The 22,339-nt window shown below is 37.7% G+C and overlaps 1 protein-coding gene across 1 annotated transcript in view; it reads left to right on the top strand.

Moving 5' to 3' along the window:
- The window catches only part of BRAF (B-Raf proto-oncogene, serine/threonine kinase), a 75,648-nt gene that overhangs the window by 49,839 nt on the left and 3,470 nt on the right, over positions 1-22,339 (top strand). Inside the window, exons 8-18 of the mRNA XM_057374489.1 lie at positions 3,329-3,488; positions 5,055-5,091; positions 9,300-9,436; positions 10,116-10,233; positions 10,943-11,027; positions 12,280-12,456; positions 13,613-13,659; positions 14,215-14,333; positions 15,078-15,209; positions 17,892-18,026; positions 18,873-19,026. Coding sequence (XP_057230472.1) covers positions 3,329-3,488; positions 5,055-5,091; positions 9,300-9,436; positions 10,116-10,233; positions 10,943-11,027; positions 12,280-12,456; positions 13,613-13,659; positions 14,215-14,333; positions 15,078-15,209; positions 17,892-18,026; positions 18,873-19,026 — 1,301 coding nt within the window. The remainder of the gene's footprint in view (positions 1-3,328; positions 3,489-5,054; positions 5,092-9,299; positions 9,437-10,115; positions 10,234-10,942; positions 11,028-12,279; positions 12,457-13,612; positions 13,660-14,214; positions 14,334-15,077; positions 15,210-17,891; positions 18,027-18,872; positions 19,027-22,339) is intronic.

The following is a 22,339-nucleotide window of genomic DNA, read 5'->3' on the forward strand; positions in this document are numbered from 1 at the left end:
TTTGTTTCCTTATAGGTCTCCTTTAGAGAGGTGGCTGTAAAGTGTTCACAAAAGGCCACAGGAATAACAGAAGCTCAGATCCTGTTATTCAAACTGCATGTACCTTGCAACATGCAACAGCCTCAGCCTGTTGGTTTTGGGGGGTTTATTTCATCTAGGTTTTTGGAGGGGGTTGAGAAGCGTAGAAGTGTTTTGAACAGAGAAGTTTTTTGTTTGGGCTTTTTGTGTGGTTTTCTGTTTGGTTGGGGGGCTTTTTGTTTTTTGGTTTCATTTGTTTTTTTGGTTTTTTTTTGTTTTGCTTTTGGTTTTTGTTTGGTTTTTTTGTTTGTTTGGGGTTTTTAGTTGGTTTTTCGTTGGTTTTTTTTTGAGTGTGTTTTGTCAGCACTGTGTTTCTGTAGCCTACAGATCTAGTTCTGGAACTGGCCTGGAGTAGACAGTGTCACCTTTTTCCAAATTATGGTATCTGGCCCTTTTAACTCCAGTGTCACTTCTACTCTTCTCAAGTAATTACCRTTTAAGAATACTGTAAGAATGACCTTTTAGTAGCTCAGAGGATCATTCTTTGTGGTGACCTCTTTTCAAGAGATCAAACTCTTGGTGCAGATCAAGATTCAGCTTTTGCCACAATGGGCAGAAGCTGGTGGTAATATCTTTTGAGCTTGAGATCTCAGTAASCTATTTTAGCTAGCAAATCCCTTTTCTTTTTTACTTCACTATTTAACTTTTTCAAGCAAAATTTCCATTTAGCAGAAATAACCTACTTTTTTCRAAGTGTCTCAAGGACACCCATGAATGAAATCATGGTGGAGCACATGGCTAAACTGCTTATGAAGTCCCCATCTCTGGATTCTTTGTTGTCAAAAGCCCAGAGATCCTCCAAATAATCGCTTAGCGACTGGGGGGGGAAAAAAGAAAGAAAAGAAAAAGGTCTTTATCTGCCTGTAATTATTTTCTAAAGATCAGGACTTCCCSTGTAAGAATTTAATGAATATAAAACTATTCAAATTGTTTTCAAACATGGTATGACAGAGTATGCAATCTGTGTTAGCAATGGGATGGACATGATGACCTGTGACCAGAAATATAGAAGTGGCAGATGACCATTTATGACTCAAGGGAGGATGTAATTGAAACAATATTGCCTCAATCTGCTTTTCTCCCCCTTGGCTGACTCATGATCACAGAAAATCTGATTGCTTCTGTTTTTGTCATGTGGCAGAGCTCAGATGGTGTGTCACAGTCACTCCTGGTGCAATGTTCTGGTGGATGTTGTTACGTATTTCCCTTCATTTCCTTATTACCTGAGAAGTCTCAGGAAGTTTAAGCAGGAATTAGCTATCCCAGCAATGGCAGTACTGGCCTGGCTGAGGCAATTCTTAGAATTCTGATGCTTTTTTTGTGCAGCGTTTGACAGGCTTGCCTTAACATGAAAATAGAGTGCCTTTAAATGTCAGTCAAGTCGTGCACTTGGATCTGTGCAGTGTCCCATCTCCTCATGTGTGTTCTAGTTGCATGAATTGCTTACAAAAACATTCAGAAGTTGCAAACCTCCTCATCTACAACAGAACATATTTTACCTGAAAGCACTTGGGTGGCAGTGAATGAAAACTTCAGCTTATGTGTGTGCACAACARCAGCATTTTAAAAAATGGTCCTGAAATTATGAATAACTTGTGAAAAGCTGGGCTGTTCAAGGCCCTTTCTCCGAATTTGACTGTTGCTAGTTTCAGTTCATTGCTTCCCAGTGTCTTCCCTGTATTTATATTCTGTCATGTGACAGTAGGTAACTGCTTTTTTTTCACAGTTAAGCAGGATTAAACACCTGCCTCTTCTCTCCTGCCCCACTTCCCAAACATATTCAAGCATTTCATTGAAAGACTTACTAGAATGTTACATGAATTAATTCGCAAGCACTTTGTTTGGCCATTTTCAATTGTTGGCCAGGAAGGAGAAGATGACAGGTACTTAGGATCCAGATAGCACTAAGTTCTGGGATCAGTGCCAAACTGTATCAAYTTTTCAATGAAAGTTGAGATAGTAGGCTATAAAGCAGATCTGTTTCTGAAAAAATGCCAAGATATCCTGATGAAAATGTTCGTTTCCCCAAAGACCTTTGGAGAGTCCAAGGGGCTTTTGCTTACAGTAGGTGGCATCAGGACCTTCTACTGACTGCTCCATGCTGCTGTCTGTTTTATTTCTGATACTTCTCCCYGTGGGCATTGCCTTTGTGGGCATGATAATTAATCCATGAATCATTGAATGGCTGGAGGACTGCACTCCTGTTTTAGGACTTACAAGAAGAAACCAACTCTTAAAGACCTTGTTGTCAGATACCATGTATATTTTAACAAAGTTTTCTTTGACAAAGTTGGCAAATATTTTCATTAGCCTTTTGCCTTTGATCCATTAGATTGAATCATTAACAGTGACTGACCTTGACTAGAGTAACAGATAATTGCCAGCTTATTGCACTTTAACAAAATTAATGCATAAACAAAGAAGTGACTTTCTGCCTTTTTACAAACAAAAACCCCAAGCGTTTGGATGTTTTGTCTTTTGAATATTCAGTTCATTATACCATAAATTAAAGACTTCATCTACATTTATGACTAGCAGCATTTGCATTTCTTCAGGAAGCTTGTCTGTGTAGTCTGAACACTTACCCTTTCAGTGAAACCTATTGCGTTGTAGCCCTGTAAATAGCATTTGACATGTTGTGCTATTCAAAGTTATTTCTGAAAGGTTGAGGTTAAAAGGTGGTATGTTTATTTTTAGTAYCAATAATACATTGGCCATGTTATTTTTAGGATCAGTAATACATTATTACTAATCAATGAAGTTGAATGACTAGATGTAATTTTCACTCTTTCTTCACTGAACATCCATACATTYTGTTTTATAGCATTTCTGATTGTAGCATTAAATTGTTAAGCATTTTTAGTTCTYAATTGGTTACCATTGGAATGAGTGTATTGCATTGACTCAGAGGTGAGGAAACTGCAGACTCTCTGTCTGCAGTGCATGTTGGACAACATGAATTTTTCAGATCAGTGTTTATTATTATTAGTTTGGTATGGTAGAGTTTTCTTTGTTTTAACTTAGAACACTTCACAGCCACGTAATTAGGAAGTGTATGCAACAGAGAGTTGTTGCAATTGATCATAGGGGAGTAGAGACCGTTCATTATAAATTGTTTTTATTCAGAGCTTTAGATCAGTTTTCTTATGTATGTATTATTATAGTTGAAAAGGACTTACCACACCCACTATGCAGTGTTTGAAGCCATTTGTAGACCTAAATCCTCTTTTTCCTTGACTTTGTTTCTCAGACCAYCAATTCTCCCTAGTCCTTCTCCTTCAAAATCCATTCCAATCCCACAGCCCCTCCGACCAGCAGATGAAGATCATCGGAATCAATTTGGGCAACGCGACCGATCCTCTTCAGCTCCCAACGTCCACATCAATACAATCGAGCCAGTCAATATTGATGTAAGTATTACTGACAGATCAGGAGTAGTASATTTATGTGTTCCTTATGAAAATCAGTGTGTTAAATTCCTTGTGTACACACAAGTGCTGTTTCTAAGCTAATCCTCAGTGGTCTGTCAGAATCTTCAAAGATCGTTCATTTTTCTTTTTTTTAATAGATTCTTTTCTGCTCTTAAGAGCTGTAAGAATACAAATAATCCAGTCCCCAAAAGCAGAACTGCCTTTTGACAGTCCTTTTTCATTTTCAAAGAAACAGTCTGCCCTAAACAGCTGCTTTTTTTTTCCCTGTCATTAGTCCCAAGGCTCACGCTGTTAGCTGTAGGCAGTAACCACTCTTGCAAACCATTCTATGTGTTAAACACATTTTTATGCTAGATAAAGATTTTTAGTATTTATAGTCCAAGTAATATTTCTGCCRTTAAAGAAAACTGAATTAAATGAAGCTGAGTTCAGATATACTCATAGTTCTTTAAGAGTTTAAGAACCCARTATATGTTGTTCTGAACATTCCTTTGGAGTGTTCAGAAACTGCTGCACTTCAGTTTTATTCCATAAGTTTGAAATCTCTAGGTGGTGAAATATAACTAATAGTAATGGTTAGTATTACCATAAGGACATTTAGGACCTTTCAAGACATTGCTTTTTTTCTAATTTTGCTGACATAAACAGTTTGTATTTTAAGTTCTGTTCTCTAGAAATTAGTCATTTATTAGATGAGCAGTCTTGAAATCTGCTTTTTGTGCCTGGACACTGAGGCAAAAAACCTGTTTTGCATGTGATCTGAGGGAAAGGTGARGTGTTGATTTTAAGAATGTCGCTGTGTAGACATTTGCATGTGGTGTATGGCAGTGATGCAGCTGAGGCATAGCCAGGGCTTTTGGCAAAGCATAGGTGTGTAAGGGAACAAATAAAACTGTGTAACCCAAAAACAACAACAAAAAAGCTTTATTATGAAAATGGACGTACCAAAGGAAACTGATAGACTATTCTACTTCTGTTTAGAAATTCCTTAAAGTAGTTTGCTTTTAGTCTGGAYATGTTGCAAAAGATACTCTCAGTTCACAGGAGATTGCAAGTGAAGGACCTTTTGCAGTTAGTMATTTCTGAGAAGAACTGTGTGCTTGGCTATGCAAATCAGGTGTGTTGTTACCAAAAACATGAAGCAGGATTCATTTGACTGATGTACCTCAGTACAGGAAATTGGTGTCCCACGTTCAGATATGACAATTCAAATAATTTATGCCTCTGTAATAGGAACATTTGAGTCAATATTTCTTCCTACGTTTTGGCCAGTTGGTTTTTAAATCAGTATTTTCTTGTCAGTATCTCTTTTTGGGTGGTGTTCACTTCACTTTCCTACTGAGAGATGCTGTTTTAAAGCAACTTAATTTTGAGAAGTTTTGTAGTTCTTTGGAATCATTGCTACTAGTAAGTCAGGATAGGAAACCACTTTYATTTCATGGGCAACATATGGCATTATGGATTCTCAAATTGATTGGTCTCAATTGATTCCAGAAWGTAAATGTTAATACCTAAATTAAACACAGCTTTTTTAATTTTTTATAGGACTTGATTAGAGACCAGAGTTTACGAGGAGAGGGAGGTAAGTAGTGTTTAAACTAACTRCTGTGCTACATTTAATTACACAACTGCTCTGTCCCTTCCTGTTACCCTATTTCCTTCTACAAAACACAGGCAAAATGCAAAATACAACTAGAACAAAAAGTGAATTTACATTTGCTTGTCCATGAACTTAGTATATGTTTCACGAAGATTTGAGTCATTTGCTGGTCATTCTGGGAGTGGGGGAGACGGAAGGAGAAAACATTTTGAAGCAGTTTCTGTTTTTTGTTAGTTTTTAAATTATTTTGCGCTTTCACTTTTTCACACACACACACGCACACACACACACACACACACACACACACACTCATTCACTCACATGGCTGTACACAGATACACTACAACTTCCCAAAGATTTTTATGCCTGTTGTTGCCTTTTCACCCATGGAAATAACAGGGGTTTTCAGCAAAAACCATTGTGGTAGATGRGCCTTCCATACAAACTGCTGCATCCTAAAGCAGCATGAAATACTCCCGTTCTTCTCCCCCTCTACCCCTGCTGAAGCTGCTGCTTTGCTGTACTGCATGCCTGTGCTACTCTTGGAGCAGATTATTAGGATCTTACACTAAAGCCRGGTCTTTTTACTTTTCTTTCAGTAACTCACAGCTCTAATTCACAGTTGAGTCAGAACTAGTGCCAGCAGGTTTATTTTTCTTCACGTGTTATGCACGGGCCTCTTAAATGACTTCTCCCACTGGTTGTCAAGGTCCTGAAGAGGGCCTCTGTGCTGTATTTATTACTGTGAATATAAGAATCAAACTGAAATATTGAAAATAGAGGAATACTAAGTAGGGCAGGCATATGACAGTTTTTCCAACTYCAAATCAGTAACACAGTTGTYTCCTACTAATTATAACTTGSTTCAGCCATAAGTATGGTCTGAATTACTATAATGCACTCTTTCCTAATCTCAAAGGTTTTGTACTGTGGGCTTTCACTGACTTTGTTTCTACCATGCAAATCTGGTATTTGATAGGATGTGTTGTGTTTGATGGAGCTGTCTTTAATAATGTCAGCAATAGGTGCTTTTTAGAAAGAAAATTTCCTTTAATCCTGCAAGCTACTAATTGAAAGTTGCCAGTTTTAGCTATTTTTGTATGTGTTGATGGGTGTGGCTCTCCACAGTTTTGCCCATTTTGTCCAACATTTAAATGTTGTGCGATCATGTTGGTTTTAACTTTTGATCATAAACTGTCTGCTTGGCATCTGAAAACAATTGGCTATTTCCAGTCCTGAAACGATGTTCTTGGGAATTTACTTTTTTTTTTTTTTCCTTCAAAGTACAAAAGCAATCTATGATTAGGAGTCAAAGCATCCTAGTTATTTCCCATGACTTCTTTCATTTCTTCTATGTGTCTGTCTTTCTGTCTCTGCCTGCCCGTCTCTTTCTCTCTAACAGCCCCTTTGAACCAGCTGATGCGCTGTCTTCGGAAATACCAATCCCGGACTCCCAGTCCCCTCCTTCATTCTGTCCCCAGTGAAATAGTGTTTGATTTTGAGCCTGGCCCAGTGTTCAGAGGTAGTTGGGCTCTTCTTTCTTGTTTTCACCCAAACAAAATAAGTAAAACCACAGATGCTGTTTGTGCCTCACCCTCACACCGTGTGTATGTAAGTGTGTGAGTTTATCAAAACACCTCTGGTTTTTGCTTGGCCTGGCTGGAATGCTTTGAATGTGCTTTTCACACATACTCACTTTCACCTTTACACGCTTGGAAATGATTATAAATWAAGCCTGACTTAAATCTTCAAAAGCAAGGAATTTCATAGTTGAGGTTTTTCTGTGGACCTTAACATAATTTTTCTAAACAAAGGTCATTGGACTGCATTGCAGTGATTTTAAAGATAAAATTATGTCCTTAACTTAGAATTTCCTTGACTGTTCAGTTTAAGTCAGTTTGGTGCTATAACAGTCTTCTATATTTAATATTCTTTGTTTTGAAAAGTAATGTAGGAAATCTAATGTGAATTACAAACATTTCCATTGATATCTTGTTAGGTCTCAAGCTTTTCAAGTAACGTGTCATTTCAGCTTTCWACAAATACTTCATTTTGACAGTGTGCTGGTGACACCACATCAGGGCTCTAGATGGAATTCAGTAGTTTTTATTTAGTTAGTAAATTTAACTGAAACAGTATTTCTGTCCTGTACTATGTAAAATAAGAACACTTAGATTTTCATGTAGTTGACCCTGGGGGTAATTCAGGCCTTAAGCTGTCAATGGATCTGTTGTATTGCACAAAATCCCAAAAAAAACTCAGTGGGATTTTCGTATGCTGGAGAAACCAACTCTTGAGTAATAGCATGAAATGTTAATACTTGTGTTTATACATATATGTGTAGAAATGGTCAGCTGAGTGCATGTAGTGTGGTTTTCAAATGCTACCATCTTGGCTGTTTCAAAGACTTTTGTTTCAGAACATATCAAGAACAGTTCACCTTTTGAACTTGTAAAGATCTTCCAGAAGTCTTTGTAAGAAGATAGGTGTTCCCAGCAAACAAACTGGCTACAGAATGAAATATGTTACATACAGCTTCAGAGTCCAAGCTATTAAGTCCAACATTATCTGAAGTATTCTACTCTAATAACTTGGAAAACAGGCCATCTGGTTTTATTATTACGAACAGATTAACTGCAGTGTTCAGCCATGTGCTGTAAGCAGTTTTAGTGAAGGGTGAATATTGTGCTAGTGGTCCTATATTGCAGTCTTAAATTTAAGTAGGAGCTTTTAGTTACCTCAAGGAAAATGCATCCCAGATCTTTGCTGTTGCAGAGAAAAACTGTAGCCCAGTAAACTTTTGGAAAATTGCTCATGTTCTGAGAATGTCATACCTTTAATTCCACAAATGTTTGGTTTCAGATGAATCATATAACAAATAAATGGCAGTATAGTGACTGTAGCAKGAACACAAGTCCATCCTTAAGGTCACTGGCTTCCAGCTGCTTAGAAATGTAGTTAGGATGCCCAGTATACATCATTCTTGTTGCTTTAGTATGTGGGACTAAAGACTTTACAGATGCTCTGTCCTGTTTTGGATACATAGGTAGTTATTTTGTGTATCCACTCCTAAATGTATAGATTTTAGCTTAGTGAGTCCAGTGATGGATATGTATAGTCTGATAAATTATCATGCACTGATCATGCACTGAGTGACTGAACTTGAGCAACAGTTTTAGAAGTCACAAAGTCARTTTTTGTACTCTGCTTGGCATTAGGACAGAGTTTGTGCTTAAGAAGGGAGCTTCTAAAAGAGGAGTAATATTGTCTTCCCAAAGCCCTGATGTGAGAGAAAGCGAAGGAATGTTAGAGGTCTTGTTCAATGACATACATTGTTTAGCAAAGCAGCATGAATTTAATTAACAGTTGACCCTATTTTATGTCCTTTGCATTGGAAGGGTCAGCATAACCTTGTTACAAATAATTGTGATGTATTTTAAAAAGCAGAGTCTAGGTGAATTGCTCTATTTGCAAAGGGCCACTGGGGCTCTGAAACAGCTCTCTTAATAACATTTTCCTGCATAGGTTTGTTTAGATAACCTACAGGCTATAGACATACTGTTCCTTTTTGTGTTTCCTAGAATATGCCTCAAATAGCTTAACTAGAGTACTTGTTCTTTTTTAATCCTTTCTAAAGTCTAATATTTATTTTTAAATAATAGTTCTCTGCTAACAGATAGCTTTAAAACAGCCAAATGATTTTCAGGTGGCACTTGGAGACTCAGCCAGAAAACATTTCAGTTATTTGCATTTAGACTATTTTGATTCTAAAGTACAGTATTTCAGCTATTTGTTGAGTTCCTAAAAGCTTAGCTACAAGAAATGTCAGAGGTAGATGCTGCTAACTAAAATGCTTCTGTTCTTCTCAAAGGAAYTGATGGAATTAAAAAATACATTTTAAAGTATTTTTTTCCTACTTAAAAAGATATTGTCCTTTTGTTAATTCATGAAGAAGGGACTGGRAACTATCTATACAGGGATGTTTGCTATAGACTTGTCTCTTCCTGAAATCTGAGACTTGAGCACTAATCTAATATTAGGACAATATTCCTGTATATGTTTGTTCTCCCTTGACATTTACATTGATGTTTAGGGRTACTGCATCTTAAACTCAATTCTTGCACCTGCTGTCAATGCATTCTTGTAGACTGGATTCTTACAGATAAAATTATCCTATTTCTGAAACTTAGGCTCAGCTGCAGGTTTGTCTGCAACACCTCCTGCTTCTTTGCCCGGGTCACTAACCAATGTGAAAGCGTTACAGAAATCACCAGGACCCCAACGGGAAAGGAAATCATCCTCATCCTCAGAAGACAGAAACAGAATGGTAAGGGAAAGATCAGATCTTTTCTTTTGTAGAAATATTACACAACATTCCTCTCACTTTTCTTTCATCAAAATGTCCTAAATTATTTTGAAGATGAATAYGGCAATGGTCGAGGACTTTAAACGGATAAATAATAGAGTGGGATAACCACTTTAAAACCAAAATTTTTTGTGGGACTGATACATAAATCATTTAAATAATTGGCTAAACTCACTTTTACAGGTGTTCTTCATATTGTAATGCCAGTTTCCCTTCATGTAACAGCTAACTTCTCCCACTGTGATTCATAAACTTTCTAAGTAATGAATCTATGTAACAATTTTTTATACAATGATACATAAAAACATCCACTTTGGTTTTTAATTCGCAATTCAGTATTATAATTAATAATTTAAAATCAAATATTACTTTCTTTTTAGTAAGCATTTCTTAATGTTTTCTAGTTTTAACACTGCCAGAAAGCTGTTGCAAATATTTAATGCCAGGTAATAATTTGATATACCTGTGTCCTGAGGTTTTGGCTGACATTAAAAGTCAAAAGCCAACGTCTGAAAAATAAAATCATTTTAGGACATTAATGATGGGAGACACTGATGAGAAATTTTTAACAAAGGAGCTGTTTTCAGCAACATTAATGCACCTGTTTTCTTCCTTTTTATTGTTTTGCACATATATAAAGAAAACTCTTGGTCGACGGGATTCAAGTGATGATTGGGAGATACCAGATGGACAGATCACAGTTGGACAAAGAATAGGATCAGGATCATTTGGAACAGTCTACAAAGGAAAGTGGCATGGTATGTGGCCATCATGGCAAACAGCTGTTCTTGAGGAGGTCCCAGTGCCTGTCAGGGCACACCCACTGGACAGTGGCTTCCCAGAAACACTGGGATTCTGGTGGGCACCAGGCTGACTGAGAGCCAGCAGTGTGCCCATGCCACAAAGAGGGAAGATGGTATCCTGGGCTGCAGTAGGCAAAGCATTGCCAGCAGTTTAAGGGAAGCAATCCTTCTCCTTCAGCRCTGGTGAGGCCASACCTGGAATGCTGGGTCCTGTTCTGGGCTCCTCAGAACAAGAGAGACATGGACATAATGGGGAGAGTGCAGTGAAGGGCTGTAAATATGGTTTCTAAATTAATAGTGTACTGATTAACCAGTGTGAGAACTTCATATTGCTTAGAAACTCAACTCCTGCATGTTCTTCTGAATTAGAAGTTACTAGGGTAAGGATGAAGCATAACTAATTGAAAGGCAGAAGTATCCATCTTGATGAATAAGGATTTAAAATGTGTGTTTTAATAGAATTGGCTTCACTGTGATTTCTCAGATTAAAGTAAGARTAGTATTTTTTATATTTTACTGAATTTTGACTTACTTTAAAAGTATAGTGATTTATTTCATTGTAAGCAAAAAGCAGAGTATCCTAAAATTTCTGATGCTCTGTATAGCATTTTCTCAAGAGAGGAATATGTATCAATGGCACTTACTAAAAATTGCTGTTTTAAAGGTGATGTGGCAGTGAAAATGTTGAATGTTACGGCACCCACACCTCAACAGTTACAGGCTTTCAAAAATGAAGTAGGAGTGCTCAGGTAAGAATATTTTTAATGGCATGAAATAATRTGTGTAGATTTGTGCTTCGCTAATGACTGAATTTTAGATTTCCATTAGAACACATTGGTCTCACTCCTACGTGGTGATACTTCAGGCAGAAAAAAATAACTTGCCATTTAAAAATATTTCTTTGTATCCACTGCTAGTCCTTGCCTGTATGTGTTTGTCTGCACACCTGTGTTGKCAATGCATACATATCCAAACACTCAGGACTGATTATTTCTTATAAAGTCACTCCTTGATTTCCTTTTTTCATGTCTCTTGCTTCTGCTGTCTCAGAGGAGGTATTTGGTTTGGATTCAGCTCTTAAAAGAAGTTCCATCAGCATRATATGATAGAATATTTATTAGGAAGGAGCATTACATCCAAGTACAATCTYGAGCASTGTCGATCATGATTCTTTTTTAAGGAAAAAACAACAAAAAGGTTTTTGCCYYTGGAAGCYTGATGTATTGAGCTGGGCATCTGTGCTGCAGAAACATCCCAGATAAGCTACTTGGTGAAAGAGGATGGTCAGCCTGTTTCCCCAGGAAAATGTTAGTTCTGAAAGCTCATAGTTGTGGAAGCAGAGACTTTCTGGGGTGTGCAGCTTTGGGTATCTCTTCATCTTTTTGACGTTAATGAAATCAAAAATCCTCCTCCAGCTTTCTGTTGATAGTCCCATAGATGGAATCCTGCCTTTTTGYTTGCTGATTCCTTCAGCACTTACGTGGTCAGTTTTCTATCCTTTGACCCAGACAAGGCAGATTTACCTGTAATTGTGCCTTCTCCACTGTGATTCATCATTACTTAGCTTTGTGGTAGGATTTGCAAGAAACTGGTTTCTTTCCTCAGCAGTTACTCTAGGCATCACTTGACAAATCCTTGAACCTGGAAAAGGCACAGTCACATAGCACAGAACTGTCCTAGTCCCCATTGCTGCAAGGACAAAGGTACACACTCAGGGATCCCATGGTAATTTTGTAATATAAGAAAACATAAAAGAGCTGTGACATTTTTCTTTTACCCCAGAGCAGTTATTCCATGTTARTGTGATAAGAAAGGCTAGCTTCAGGAATAATTCATTAAATTAATCTAGCAAGAGGTTATCATGTTATCTTAGTAAAAGTTGAGATTGACCCAGCAACTTCTGCAAAAATACWTAATTGTAGACTGTGATAGATCTGCCTGGGTTTTCCTAATTTCTTGATGTACCTGATTTCCTCCTGATTCTTATTTTTTTGTAAACAGGAAAACACGACATGTGAATATCCTGCTTTTCATGGGTTATTCAACAAAACCCCAGTTGGCTATTGTTACACAATGGTGTGAAGGGTCCAGCTTGTATCACCATCTACACATCATTGAGACCAAATTTGAAATGATCAAGCTAATTGATATTGCACGACAGACTGCACAAGGCATGGAGTAAGTATTGAATTACTCATCTGCAAATGAGCACTGGGGCAATGTTTACTTGTCCTCCTCACACTCTGGCTGACATTGGCAAATAAGGGCAGCTCTGCTCACTTTGCTGAGCCCAGGGTCCTGTCTCAATCATCAAAGCATTTGGTGCAAGTATGATCAGAGCTCTCTAAATAATGGATTTCAGCATCCAAAGAGAACATATCTATTTTGTTCTAAGGATTGTAAATAATCCTTACTCCCACAGAGGGCCATAGAGTTAGAATCTACAAAACCAGCCAAATATTGTGTGTCAAAATCAGAACACTGCTGTAAGACCAGAGAAATCTCACTCCAGCTGAAAACCCCTATGATGATTGTAGCTCATTGTGCCATTTTTCTGCTAAGTATTCCATTACATTTTCAGTCAAGAGGTGTGGAGGTGTTTGCAGAACCAGCYTTAGCCTTCTGTTAGCCTGTGCCTCTCCCATGCCCATGTGTATGTAGGGAAAATGCAGAAACTGTTTTATGAACATGATGCAAAGCAGGGACACAAGYTGGGGCTTTTCCAGCAGTTTTGTGCCAATCTCATTGAGTGAACAAAGCCATGAGAGACAAGTTGCCTAATTCAGCCTGTGTCTRTGCTGTGGGGCAAGTTCTCTCCCCTGTATTTCCTACCTTCTGTTTATCCAGGCTGCAATCAGGGGATCTTTTTTCCACCCCTCTACCAAAAAGCAGTCAGTGTACCTGAGTACACACTGAGACTGGAAAGCACTGTTAGCTCCTGCAGTTTAGAAACACCTAAAGCTCTGACCAGCTCCCAAAGTGAGCTTGACAGTCACCATTAAGGCTGGGAGGCAGAACTTTCAGCATGGAATTGGATGTAAAAACTACTGAAGTTCTTTTTATTGTGAATATTCTGTTAGAATTGAAAAGCAGAAGTTGGAGCATAGTTGTAATTCATCAGTAGCATCAGATTTGAGCTGGAAATCTAAGTTGTTTTTTTTTTTTCCCTGTCAATGTTGCAAAAACTGTCATGGGTTACTGAAGTTTTACTGCCTTCATAAATACATGCAGTTTGAATGTCTACAGAATTTATGTTTCAGTAGTACAGTGGATTTTAAGTTGCTGATTAGTGAAATAGTATTTAACCCACCTAATCTATGATTTTCCTTTTCAGTTATTTGCATGCCAAGTCAATCATCCACAGAGACCTCAAGAGTAATAGTATCCTTTCCCAGAGATGTAATTCTGGAAAGTGAAAGCTTTTCTGGTTTCTTTTCTTTTTTTTCTGCCAGAAATTAACTTACTGATGTGAAAGGCTGTTCATGTGTGAATATTTGCCAAATAGAAATTTCATTGAGAAGGGGTAATATCACAAGTGGGAAAATAAGAGGTGCTTACTGTGTCTTTTGTTTTGATTACAGTAACAAGGGAGTTTTAGTGTGGTATCACAAAGATTATTTTGCATACTTTGGGTTCTTCATGTAATGAAAGATTACATGAGTTGGCTCATGGAATATTTTCAGCTTTTCTCACACTTGGCACTTCAAGAAAGCCACCTGGTCTGTTAAGCACTGGCCCAGTCATTACTTATATAACCTTTCCATACCATAATTCACTGTGCTGGCTGCTTAAAACCTGTGTGATATGAAAACCTTCTTCAGTGATGGTGAATGSTTCAAACTGTCATGTTCATGATGCAAATTTGTCGCTGTTTATTATTCTTTTAGGACAGGGCCAGCACTGCTTGTCTCTTTTCCCTTAACATTCCCCCCTTAGATATTTTTCTTCATGAAGACCTCACAGTAAAAATAGGTGATTTTGGTCTAGCTACAGTGAAATCACGATGGAGTGGATCCCAACAGTTTGAACAGTTGTCTGGCTCCATTCTATGGATGGTAAGCAAGGGGGAAATGGTGAGCTTGTTTCAAGAAATTTATTTACTTTTGGCCAAARTTTCTGCCCCTGTCCCTCTGGCACACTGACATATTCAAGCTGGCTTAAGCTGGAAAAGACAAGCAGTAATATGAAGTAGTAAATGAATGTTTTTCAGTTCTTCTTTAAGCATGTGTTTTCCAGCAGTCAGCAGAAAAAAAAAAAACTTTAGTGTCTCCATCTTTTATTTTGAGGTTTAAATTGAAATGAAAATGGTGKCTAAGGAAAATKAGTATYATTAATCCAGGGTTGAGAAGGTGARGAAACCTTTGCAAAACATCTTGCAAAAGAGTGGAGGAGCTAGCTCAGTGAAAAGTAAGATTCTYCTGAGTTTTAGGATTCAAGAATAATTACTTCATACTATAATCTCCTGTACAGCTCCACTTCCTCCTTTTCTGCCTGGAAAAACTTAAAGCTCTGTCACCTTATTTTCAGTGTCATTAGAATTCTAGTTCTAAATACCTTCTCAGCCTGGACAAGGTCATTTTRTTCTGTCACAGAGGAATAAAAGGGATCAGCAAGCTAAAATGAAACAATGGATTTTGATATTCATGTCAACATCCACTCTATATTAGGAGCCAGTAACATCTGAAGGCAAGAGTGGGCCTTGCACCTGTACCCTTGACAAGTCCACATTTTGTTCCTGGTATGTGAGGTGCAGCACAATGTAGAGAAATAAAAACTAATCCTTGCCTTTTATGATACAGGCGCCAGAAGTTATTAGGATGCAAGATAAAAACCCGTATAGCTTTCAGTCAGATGTGTATGCATTTGGGATTGTTCTCTATGAACTGATGACTGGACAGTTGCCATACTCCAACATCAACAACAGGGACCAGGTAAGGGGAAGCATTGATTCAGTCAAGTGTGGCCTGCAATAGATCAAGTCATCCTTGGGTGGTGAACTTTGTGATGTTCTGTGTATTTGATGTTTCTGATTCTGATGCTGTGAGAGGACATTTCTGCATTTTCTAGATGTGCCTCAGCCACATAGCAACAATTTACTTACTTCTCTTGAGGTATTTTTTGTGTTCTTTTTTATTTTAAGTATAGATTTTCAGCTTCTGTACTGGTTGCCAGGATACTTATTAGGGAGAGAGCAGATTACTTAATAGTGATCTAGTTTAGAATAGTTCTGTGAAGACAAAATGATCCCCCATGTATGTGTTCAGCTATTCCTCTTGTTCCCCCCACCTCTTCACCTGGCAGTGAATAACAGTGCAGCTACAGGATTGAGAAAACAGAACAACAATCATCTCACTGAATGCTACCTTTTYATTTCACCTTTGAGAGAGCATGCACCATCTAACTGAATTGCAGGATACCAGCATTTCTCAAATCCTTCTTGATGGAGTATATGACTTGGCAGGGTGTGGGAATGCTGTAAAAAGATTACTTAATTGTGGACAAATATTCCTTAAGTCTTAATGATCCCATGCACCATAATACATCTCCACAGAGTAGGTGCATTTGGGAAGGCATACCTGATTCTTTATTTCTGTCTAATCTAAAAATAGTATCTATGCATCAAGGTCTTTGGTGCAAACTCTTCTGTGTCTGATCAGTGATGTATTTATGTTGCTTCTGTGTCCTCATCCCTTGTTTTTTCACTGTCAGTACTTGAGAATTGAAACCATAGCAACGTTCATCTGTGAATGCCATTTTATAAGGCTGCTTCCATATCTGCCAGAGCACTTCATCCCAATTCATCAAACTTGGAGTGACTCCTTTTTTTTTTCTGTTCTTTTTTATAATTTTGGTTTTGCCTTTTGAAAGAAGGGAACTGACTGGATTCCTGGCCAGATGGATCCAGCCTTCTAAAAACAGCATTTGGCCTTGTTTAGCTTTTACCTTTTGAGATCTGAAAGATGAACCCGGTGATGTGGGTGCTTACARTGAAGTGCTGAAACCAATTTCAAAATGCAAGTGAAGCCAACATACAAGATGTGATATAATGTCTTGAATTTTGTCACTCCTTGACTATTYTCTGAAAAGTTGTAAATATTCCTCACCCTCTGGTTCATCTACATCAGCTACTGTGACACAACCAAGATTTTTAGTGAGCAAAGTGTCGTTCTTGTTATACCTCAGAGTGTTTCTCTCACTTCAGCAGATTTTTCTGGACTGTTCTTGTAGTGATACACTTTTTTCTAGTTAAAAATAAAAGATTAGCTCCTATATAATTTGTTAGGAAAGTACTTGAAACATAAATAGTAATGAATTTTGAATGATTTCATCATTATTTAGAAAATACTAACTGTTAGATAATGGTGTGATTGCAGCAGAAGTAAGGAATGCAGTACACAAGTCTCTACTACAAAATCCTGCTCTGGCACATGGGGATTTCTAAAGAAACCATATGGGAGTTTTCTGTTCCTCCTTGGTGCCAACACAGATGTGACTGAAGCASAAAGTTATAAAAAGATCAGGATTGTGTTAGTGTAAATAACATGTATAGCATGCTCGAGGTGGAGGATTTTCTGTTGGGTTTTTTCCCCCAGTGTCAAGATAGGAAATAGTTACACTTCATTTGATAGAAGGTATGATATACCTGCAGGGTCTGTCTGAGTACTCAGAAGAGGCAGTGATTACTGCTGTAGCATGAATGGATCTTTGATTAGCTASTTTGGAAGGGTTTTTTAGTGTCTGCAACTGCAGTACTCAAACCACGTTGCAATTGACCTTGGCTTAACATGATGATGTTTGATGGTTTTTTATATATACAAGAGATGATGAACCATATTTGTGTTTGGTTTTCCTGCTTCCTTTCTGTTTACTTTGTTTCATGCTTCAGTTTTATCCTTAGGTGAAATATAAGCCTTCCATGTTCAAAGAATTTCCGTAAAAATACAAAGCCTGTCTGTCTCCTCCTCTACAGAGGGGAGGCAGTTTCTCTTTTTCTTTTATGTGTGTTGGTTTTGGTGAGGTTTTTTTTGTTTGTTTGTTTTGTTTTTTGTTTTGTTTTTTCTTTTTTGTGGGAGTGGGGGAGGTGGTCAGGTGTCAAGAGTAAGCTTTTGTGTTGGAAAAGTATTTGATAGAATTCATTCCCAAAAGGTAATGGGTTTTAGTATCCAAAGTCCATGAGTTTCTTMAAACACCTTTCAGCATGAAGTTGTTGTTGATTTATAATACAAAACTGAATATTTCTTCTTACAGAATGTTTATTTTTAGACATTCTGTTCCTGCCACAGAGTTGCTTATTCTTGTTTTTGTCAGTTTTTGACACTGAAGAACCRTTCCTTAGATGGTTATTGCTATAAATGGTAACCATTTACTAGTGTTCAAGTTTCACAGAAATCTCTCTGAGGAGGAGGAAAGATCTATTTTTTTCTCTGTGCTGAATAGGTTAGCAAACAATACTCTATAAGAAATTTGGCAATTTCAATACCAGAAAATGTTTCCTGGGAGCARAAAGCTTGCTGCTGGAACTCAAATAGTCTAGCAAAATATTCACCTTTTGTTACTGTTTATTTTATCAACTCAGCTTCTTCCTCTTCCATCTTTTTTTCCCTTAAATAAAGATAATTTTTATGGTGGGACGAGGATACCTATCTCCAGACCTCAGCAAAGTACGGAGCAACTGTCCAAAAGCTATGAAAAGACTAATGGCAGAATGCTTAAAAAAGAAAAGAGATGAGAGACCCCTTTTTCCACAGGTGAGAAATGCTCCACTTTAGCTCCCAATAGACTTCATAATTCAAAGCTGTGAATTCATCGGCCAGTCACAAATTTTTTTGATTAGTGTTAATGCAGGATTTCATAAGAGCCTTGGTTCAGTGCTTGGTTAGTTCTGTTTAACCCRTTTTCATTTCAAAACACAGGTATTAAAACAACCTGTTTATTTGGAAAAGCATTTACGTATTGGAGAAAGTTTCAGCTGAGAGATAATGAAAGCAGTAGTCACAGTTAGATACACAAATTAGTACTTGGTGTATGTGCTCAGAAATATTTACACTGCCGTGTAAAATTATTACATTTGCTCTCCCCGAAGCTTCATGAAGGGAAACCAACACTTTTGCCACAAAACTTGGTTTTATTGTGCCTGCTCAGGAAGGTTTGGTTTCAAAAAGCTTGAGGGTGTGGAGGGCAAAAATCTGATTTTTTTCTGTTTTGAATGTAACCAAATTGTTTTCAAAAGGTAAGGAGCTCCCCCTGCTGATTTTTTGGTAAATGTTTTTAAGCAAAATTCTGCCAGAGCTGGGTTTGTTTGCACCGATGGCAGATACAGGTAGTGGTGCATAGACAAAGAACAAATGTTTTCACTGTGCTTACAGAGGGAGTCAGTGTGCTTTTATAAGGGGGGAAATTCCCCAACTCTCCTTTTCAACTTCTTTAGGATATAGACATCAAGAGAGGGATGCAAAAAGCTATGTTTTAAAAATTCTTTTGTTAATTTGTGTTTAAATATTTTTCCGTAGTTAATTGATGTGGTACCTTTGGTTTTAAGAGAGAGTTACAGCTTTGGGACAACAGATTTGATCACTTATTTTCTATTTTTTTAGATTCTTGCCTCCATTGAGCTTCTGGCCCGGTCATTGCCAAAAATTCACCGCAGTGCATCTGAGCCCTCATTGAACCGGGCTGGCTTCCAGACAGAGGATTTTAGTCTRTATGCTTGTGCTTCTCCAAAAACACCCATCCAAGCAGGGGGATACGGTGGGTTTCCAGTGCACTGAAGCAAAATGTGAAAGCATGTGCCTGTGTGTCTGTGTGCTGMTGTGTCCTGTGAGTGCAGGGTGCTTGTTCTCAGTTCCTACCAGCTCCTYCTGTAAGGTTTACTGAGGGAACAAAGACTCACTTCCTAAAGCTGGGCACTGAATGTTCCAAGCACAGAGGCTGTGTTGGTARCGAGTGCCCTGGCAGCAGCTGGCACAAGAAGAACTGTAATGTCCCATAAGAGACATGGGAAAGGTCACTTCAAAACAAGCAAAAATCTTCAGGTCATCAGTGTCATTTTTGCCTAGTTTATTGATTGGAATTAGTTGCTCAGGAGTGTATTTGGTTTTARTCTACTCAAGCAATGGTGGTGTGTTGTTTTGGTGTTGTTTTGATTTTTTTTTTTTTACTTCAGTTGAGGTCATTGTGTTTGAGCAATAAGCTTTAGATTCTTCGTTTAATAATGCTACTCATGTGGGAAACACTTGGAAAAATAAACCAAGCTTCAAGGCTGAACGCAGTCAAAACTTTGTTGTGGTCAGCAGAAGTGAGCAGATACAACACAGAATCCAAAGAAAGTCCTGAATAACATGTGACTCTTGAAAGTTGAAGTTTCAATTAGTGCTGTTTAAGGATCGTCTCTTCCTGTGGGAGAGCAGTGATAAGGGTTGGGGTTTTTTTTTTATGTTATTTTTTTCCCTGAGTATTCTGATCTGCTATAGTTTACACCATCTCCAAATGTTCTGTTACAATGCAACACAGAAGAAATTCTGAATCCGTTTTTGCCAMGCTGCAAGGCTATTACTGCTAATGGTGCCTGTATCCTTCAATTAGCACGGATTTGAAAATTTAAAAAAAAAAACATTTTAAATCTCAAGCATGACCAAGTGCTTTAAGAGAAAAATGCTGCTAACACCCATAATAGGAAAAGAAGATTTGAAAAAGCAGTTTYCTTCATGGAAATCAGTGTTATTCCACGAATTCTGTTAAGATGAAAGGTGTTATTATTTTAATATTGTTAAGAATACACTCAACATGCATCTCTTCAGTGACAATTGATTTTTTCACTTCCATGTAAAAGCTGCTAGTTTGGCTAGTAGAGGTGAGGTTTAGASATGTTACCAAAATCCTGCCAGCTCACTTTGGAGAATGTATTTTTCTCTGGAGTGTTGCTCTGGAACAAGTGCATCAGAGTAGTGGCTTAGGTTATATCAGTCTTTAATGTCAGATACCAAAAAAAGATGTACTGACAGTGTTCTTGTGTGTTCTGAGATGAGTTATGTGGTTTTACTTGGTTTAAACTGCTACACTGTTAATTTTCACAGATTACTGTGCATTGGAAACAAGCTGTTGCTGCTCTTGTTAGGACTTCAGGAGCCAGRAGTATTCCTAGTGGCTTCTGATTTACGTGCTCATGGTGCTTGTAAATCAGAATTGCTTGCTAGCAATAGGTTTTTGAAATAGATCAGGAATTCCAAAAAGGTTTGTTTTTCTGCTGTCTGGCAACTGAGCCTTTTGAAATGGGAAGCAGGTTTAGAGAGCTTGAAGAGATATAGGCAGTTTTACATTTTCTGGATGGATTATAATCATCTTTTTGGCTTCTGCTGTTGGAATAGTTCAAGAACTAACTTCTCTCATTTTCTTAGTCAAGAAAATTTAGCTGWTGAAATCTCTCTGTGGAAATAGTTATGGAGGACAAAAGTTGTTAACTGTTTTAGAAAATCTGTTTCCCATCTTCCTGGTATCTTCGCCTTATTTTGGCAGGCTTATCTCAAAATGAAAATAGGATGTTGTTTAAATTGTTGTTGTTTATTAAATGTTGTTTTCCGCTGAGCATTTTGGGGTCCATGGCCATAATGTGATTTCAGCTTCTCACTGAACGTTTTATGAAGCCTRAAAGGAGGTTGTGTTTTGTGGATCATTAACTTTATCTGACAGAGAGGCATTTAGAGGTTTCATTTCTGTGATTTGTAATTGCTGCTTCAGTGAGATTTGGAAATATCTGTGGGATGAAGATGGCTAACTACACCTGTGGATTTAGGTCAGAGTTCTCAAAGGTACAAMTCAGCTATATTGTTTAGAAACAGATGCCTATTGGTTCAGAAAACAGGCCTGTRGGATCCCAGGTTTTTCTGGAGGATTAATTTATACTAAGTGAGACTCCTTTTTTACTTCCCTACACATCAGTACAGAAACAAAATCTGTCTTGGTACCTTCAGCATGTTTCAAATTTTTATTTATCCAGTGGAYAGTATCCATACAGAAGATCAGCACRAKATCCAGCAGAAAACTACCTCCCTTTTTTTCTGTCTGTGAATATAATCCAGGCAAGGTGTTGGAATCTGRTGTTTCCCTTCAGTCAGTCAGTCTCCTCTTCAGTAGATAAGGTTGGCACAGACATGGAAGGGAGCCATTCTTCTCCTGATGATCCTTCTGAGAAACATGGCATTTCCCCCAGGATAAGGAGAGCAGTTAAGATGTTATGTGTATACCTTAGTAACCTCATGAATTCAGGTAACTTAATAATTTGGGAGAGTACAGAATGGTAGCTGCATCTTAAATCCTCCCAGGAATCAGGAGCAGTAGGTTCCCTCAGAACATGCCCTTATAATATGTTGTTTGGAGGCAACATGAAAGATCTTGATCATCATTTTAGTACAGATTTTTTGAAAGTCTGCATTTAAAATAGTTTCCCCTTGCTCTGCATGAGATGAGCACAAAAAGACTGTAGTAGCCAGCATGAAAGGTGTTTATAAGAAGTGTGTATTTTCAAATGCTGTCCATCYTTTGGAAAGGAATTGCTTTGCTACYAGTCAAAGCAAATATCTGCAATTCTGCTGGATGAAAAACACCTCAGATGTCTGGCTCACAATGGATATAAGTATCTGGTTTTTTTCACATAGCAAGTTGCTAAGCATGTGGTTTCATGGCTTGATGTGGGTAGGTGTGGCCATGTACACATCTCACCCAGGGAAAGCTGTTACTGGCAAGTCCATTTTGTACATTTTCAACCAACATAACCCTTTTATTAGATGGCCATGTTACCTACTCGGGTCTGCTGTTGRTTTGAGAYCAGCACTTCAGTTTGGATAGGGGARATTTAGCATTAGCTTGTCAAAGGAAATGTGTTTGCTAAGTTTTTTTAAATGGCAGGAAAGTCTGAAAATTGCCTTCTTGAAGCTACTGTTCTATGTCAAATATATTTTGAATTCTGATCCTCTTTTTCTATTGCCCTTTCCCAATTAAAGGTTTATCTTTTTTTTTTAAATCCCTATATGACTATTAAAATTTGAATTATTACAGAAATGGGCAG

Source organism: Malurus melanocephalus, unplaced genomic scaffold, assembly GCF_030028575.1.
Source record: "Malurus melanocephalus ecotype Western Australia unplaced genomic scaffold, MMel_1.1 scaffold_226, whole genome shotgun sequence".
In the NCBI taxonomy this organism is placed as follows: domain Eukaryota; kingdom Metazoa; phylum Chordata; class Aves; order Passeriformes; family Maluridae; genus Malurus; species Malurus melanocephalus.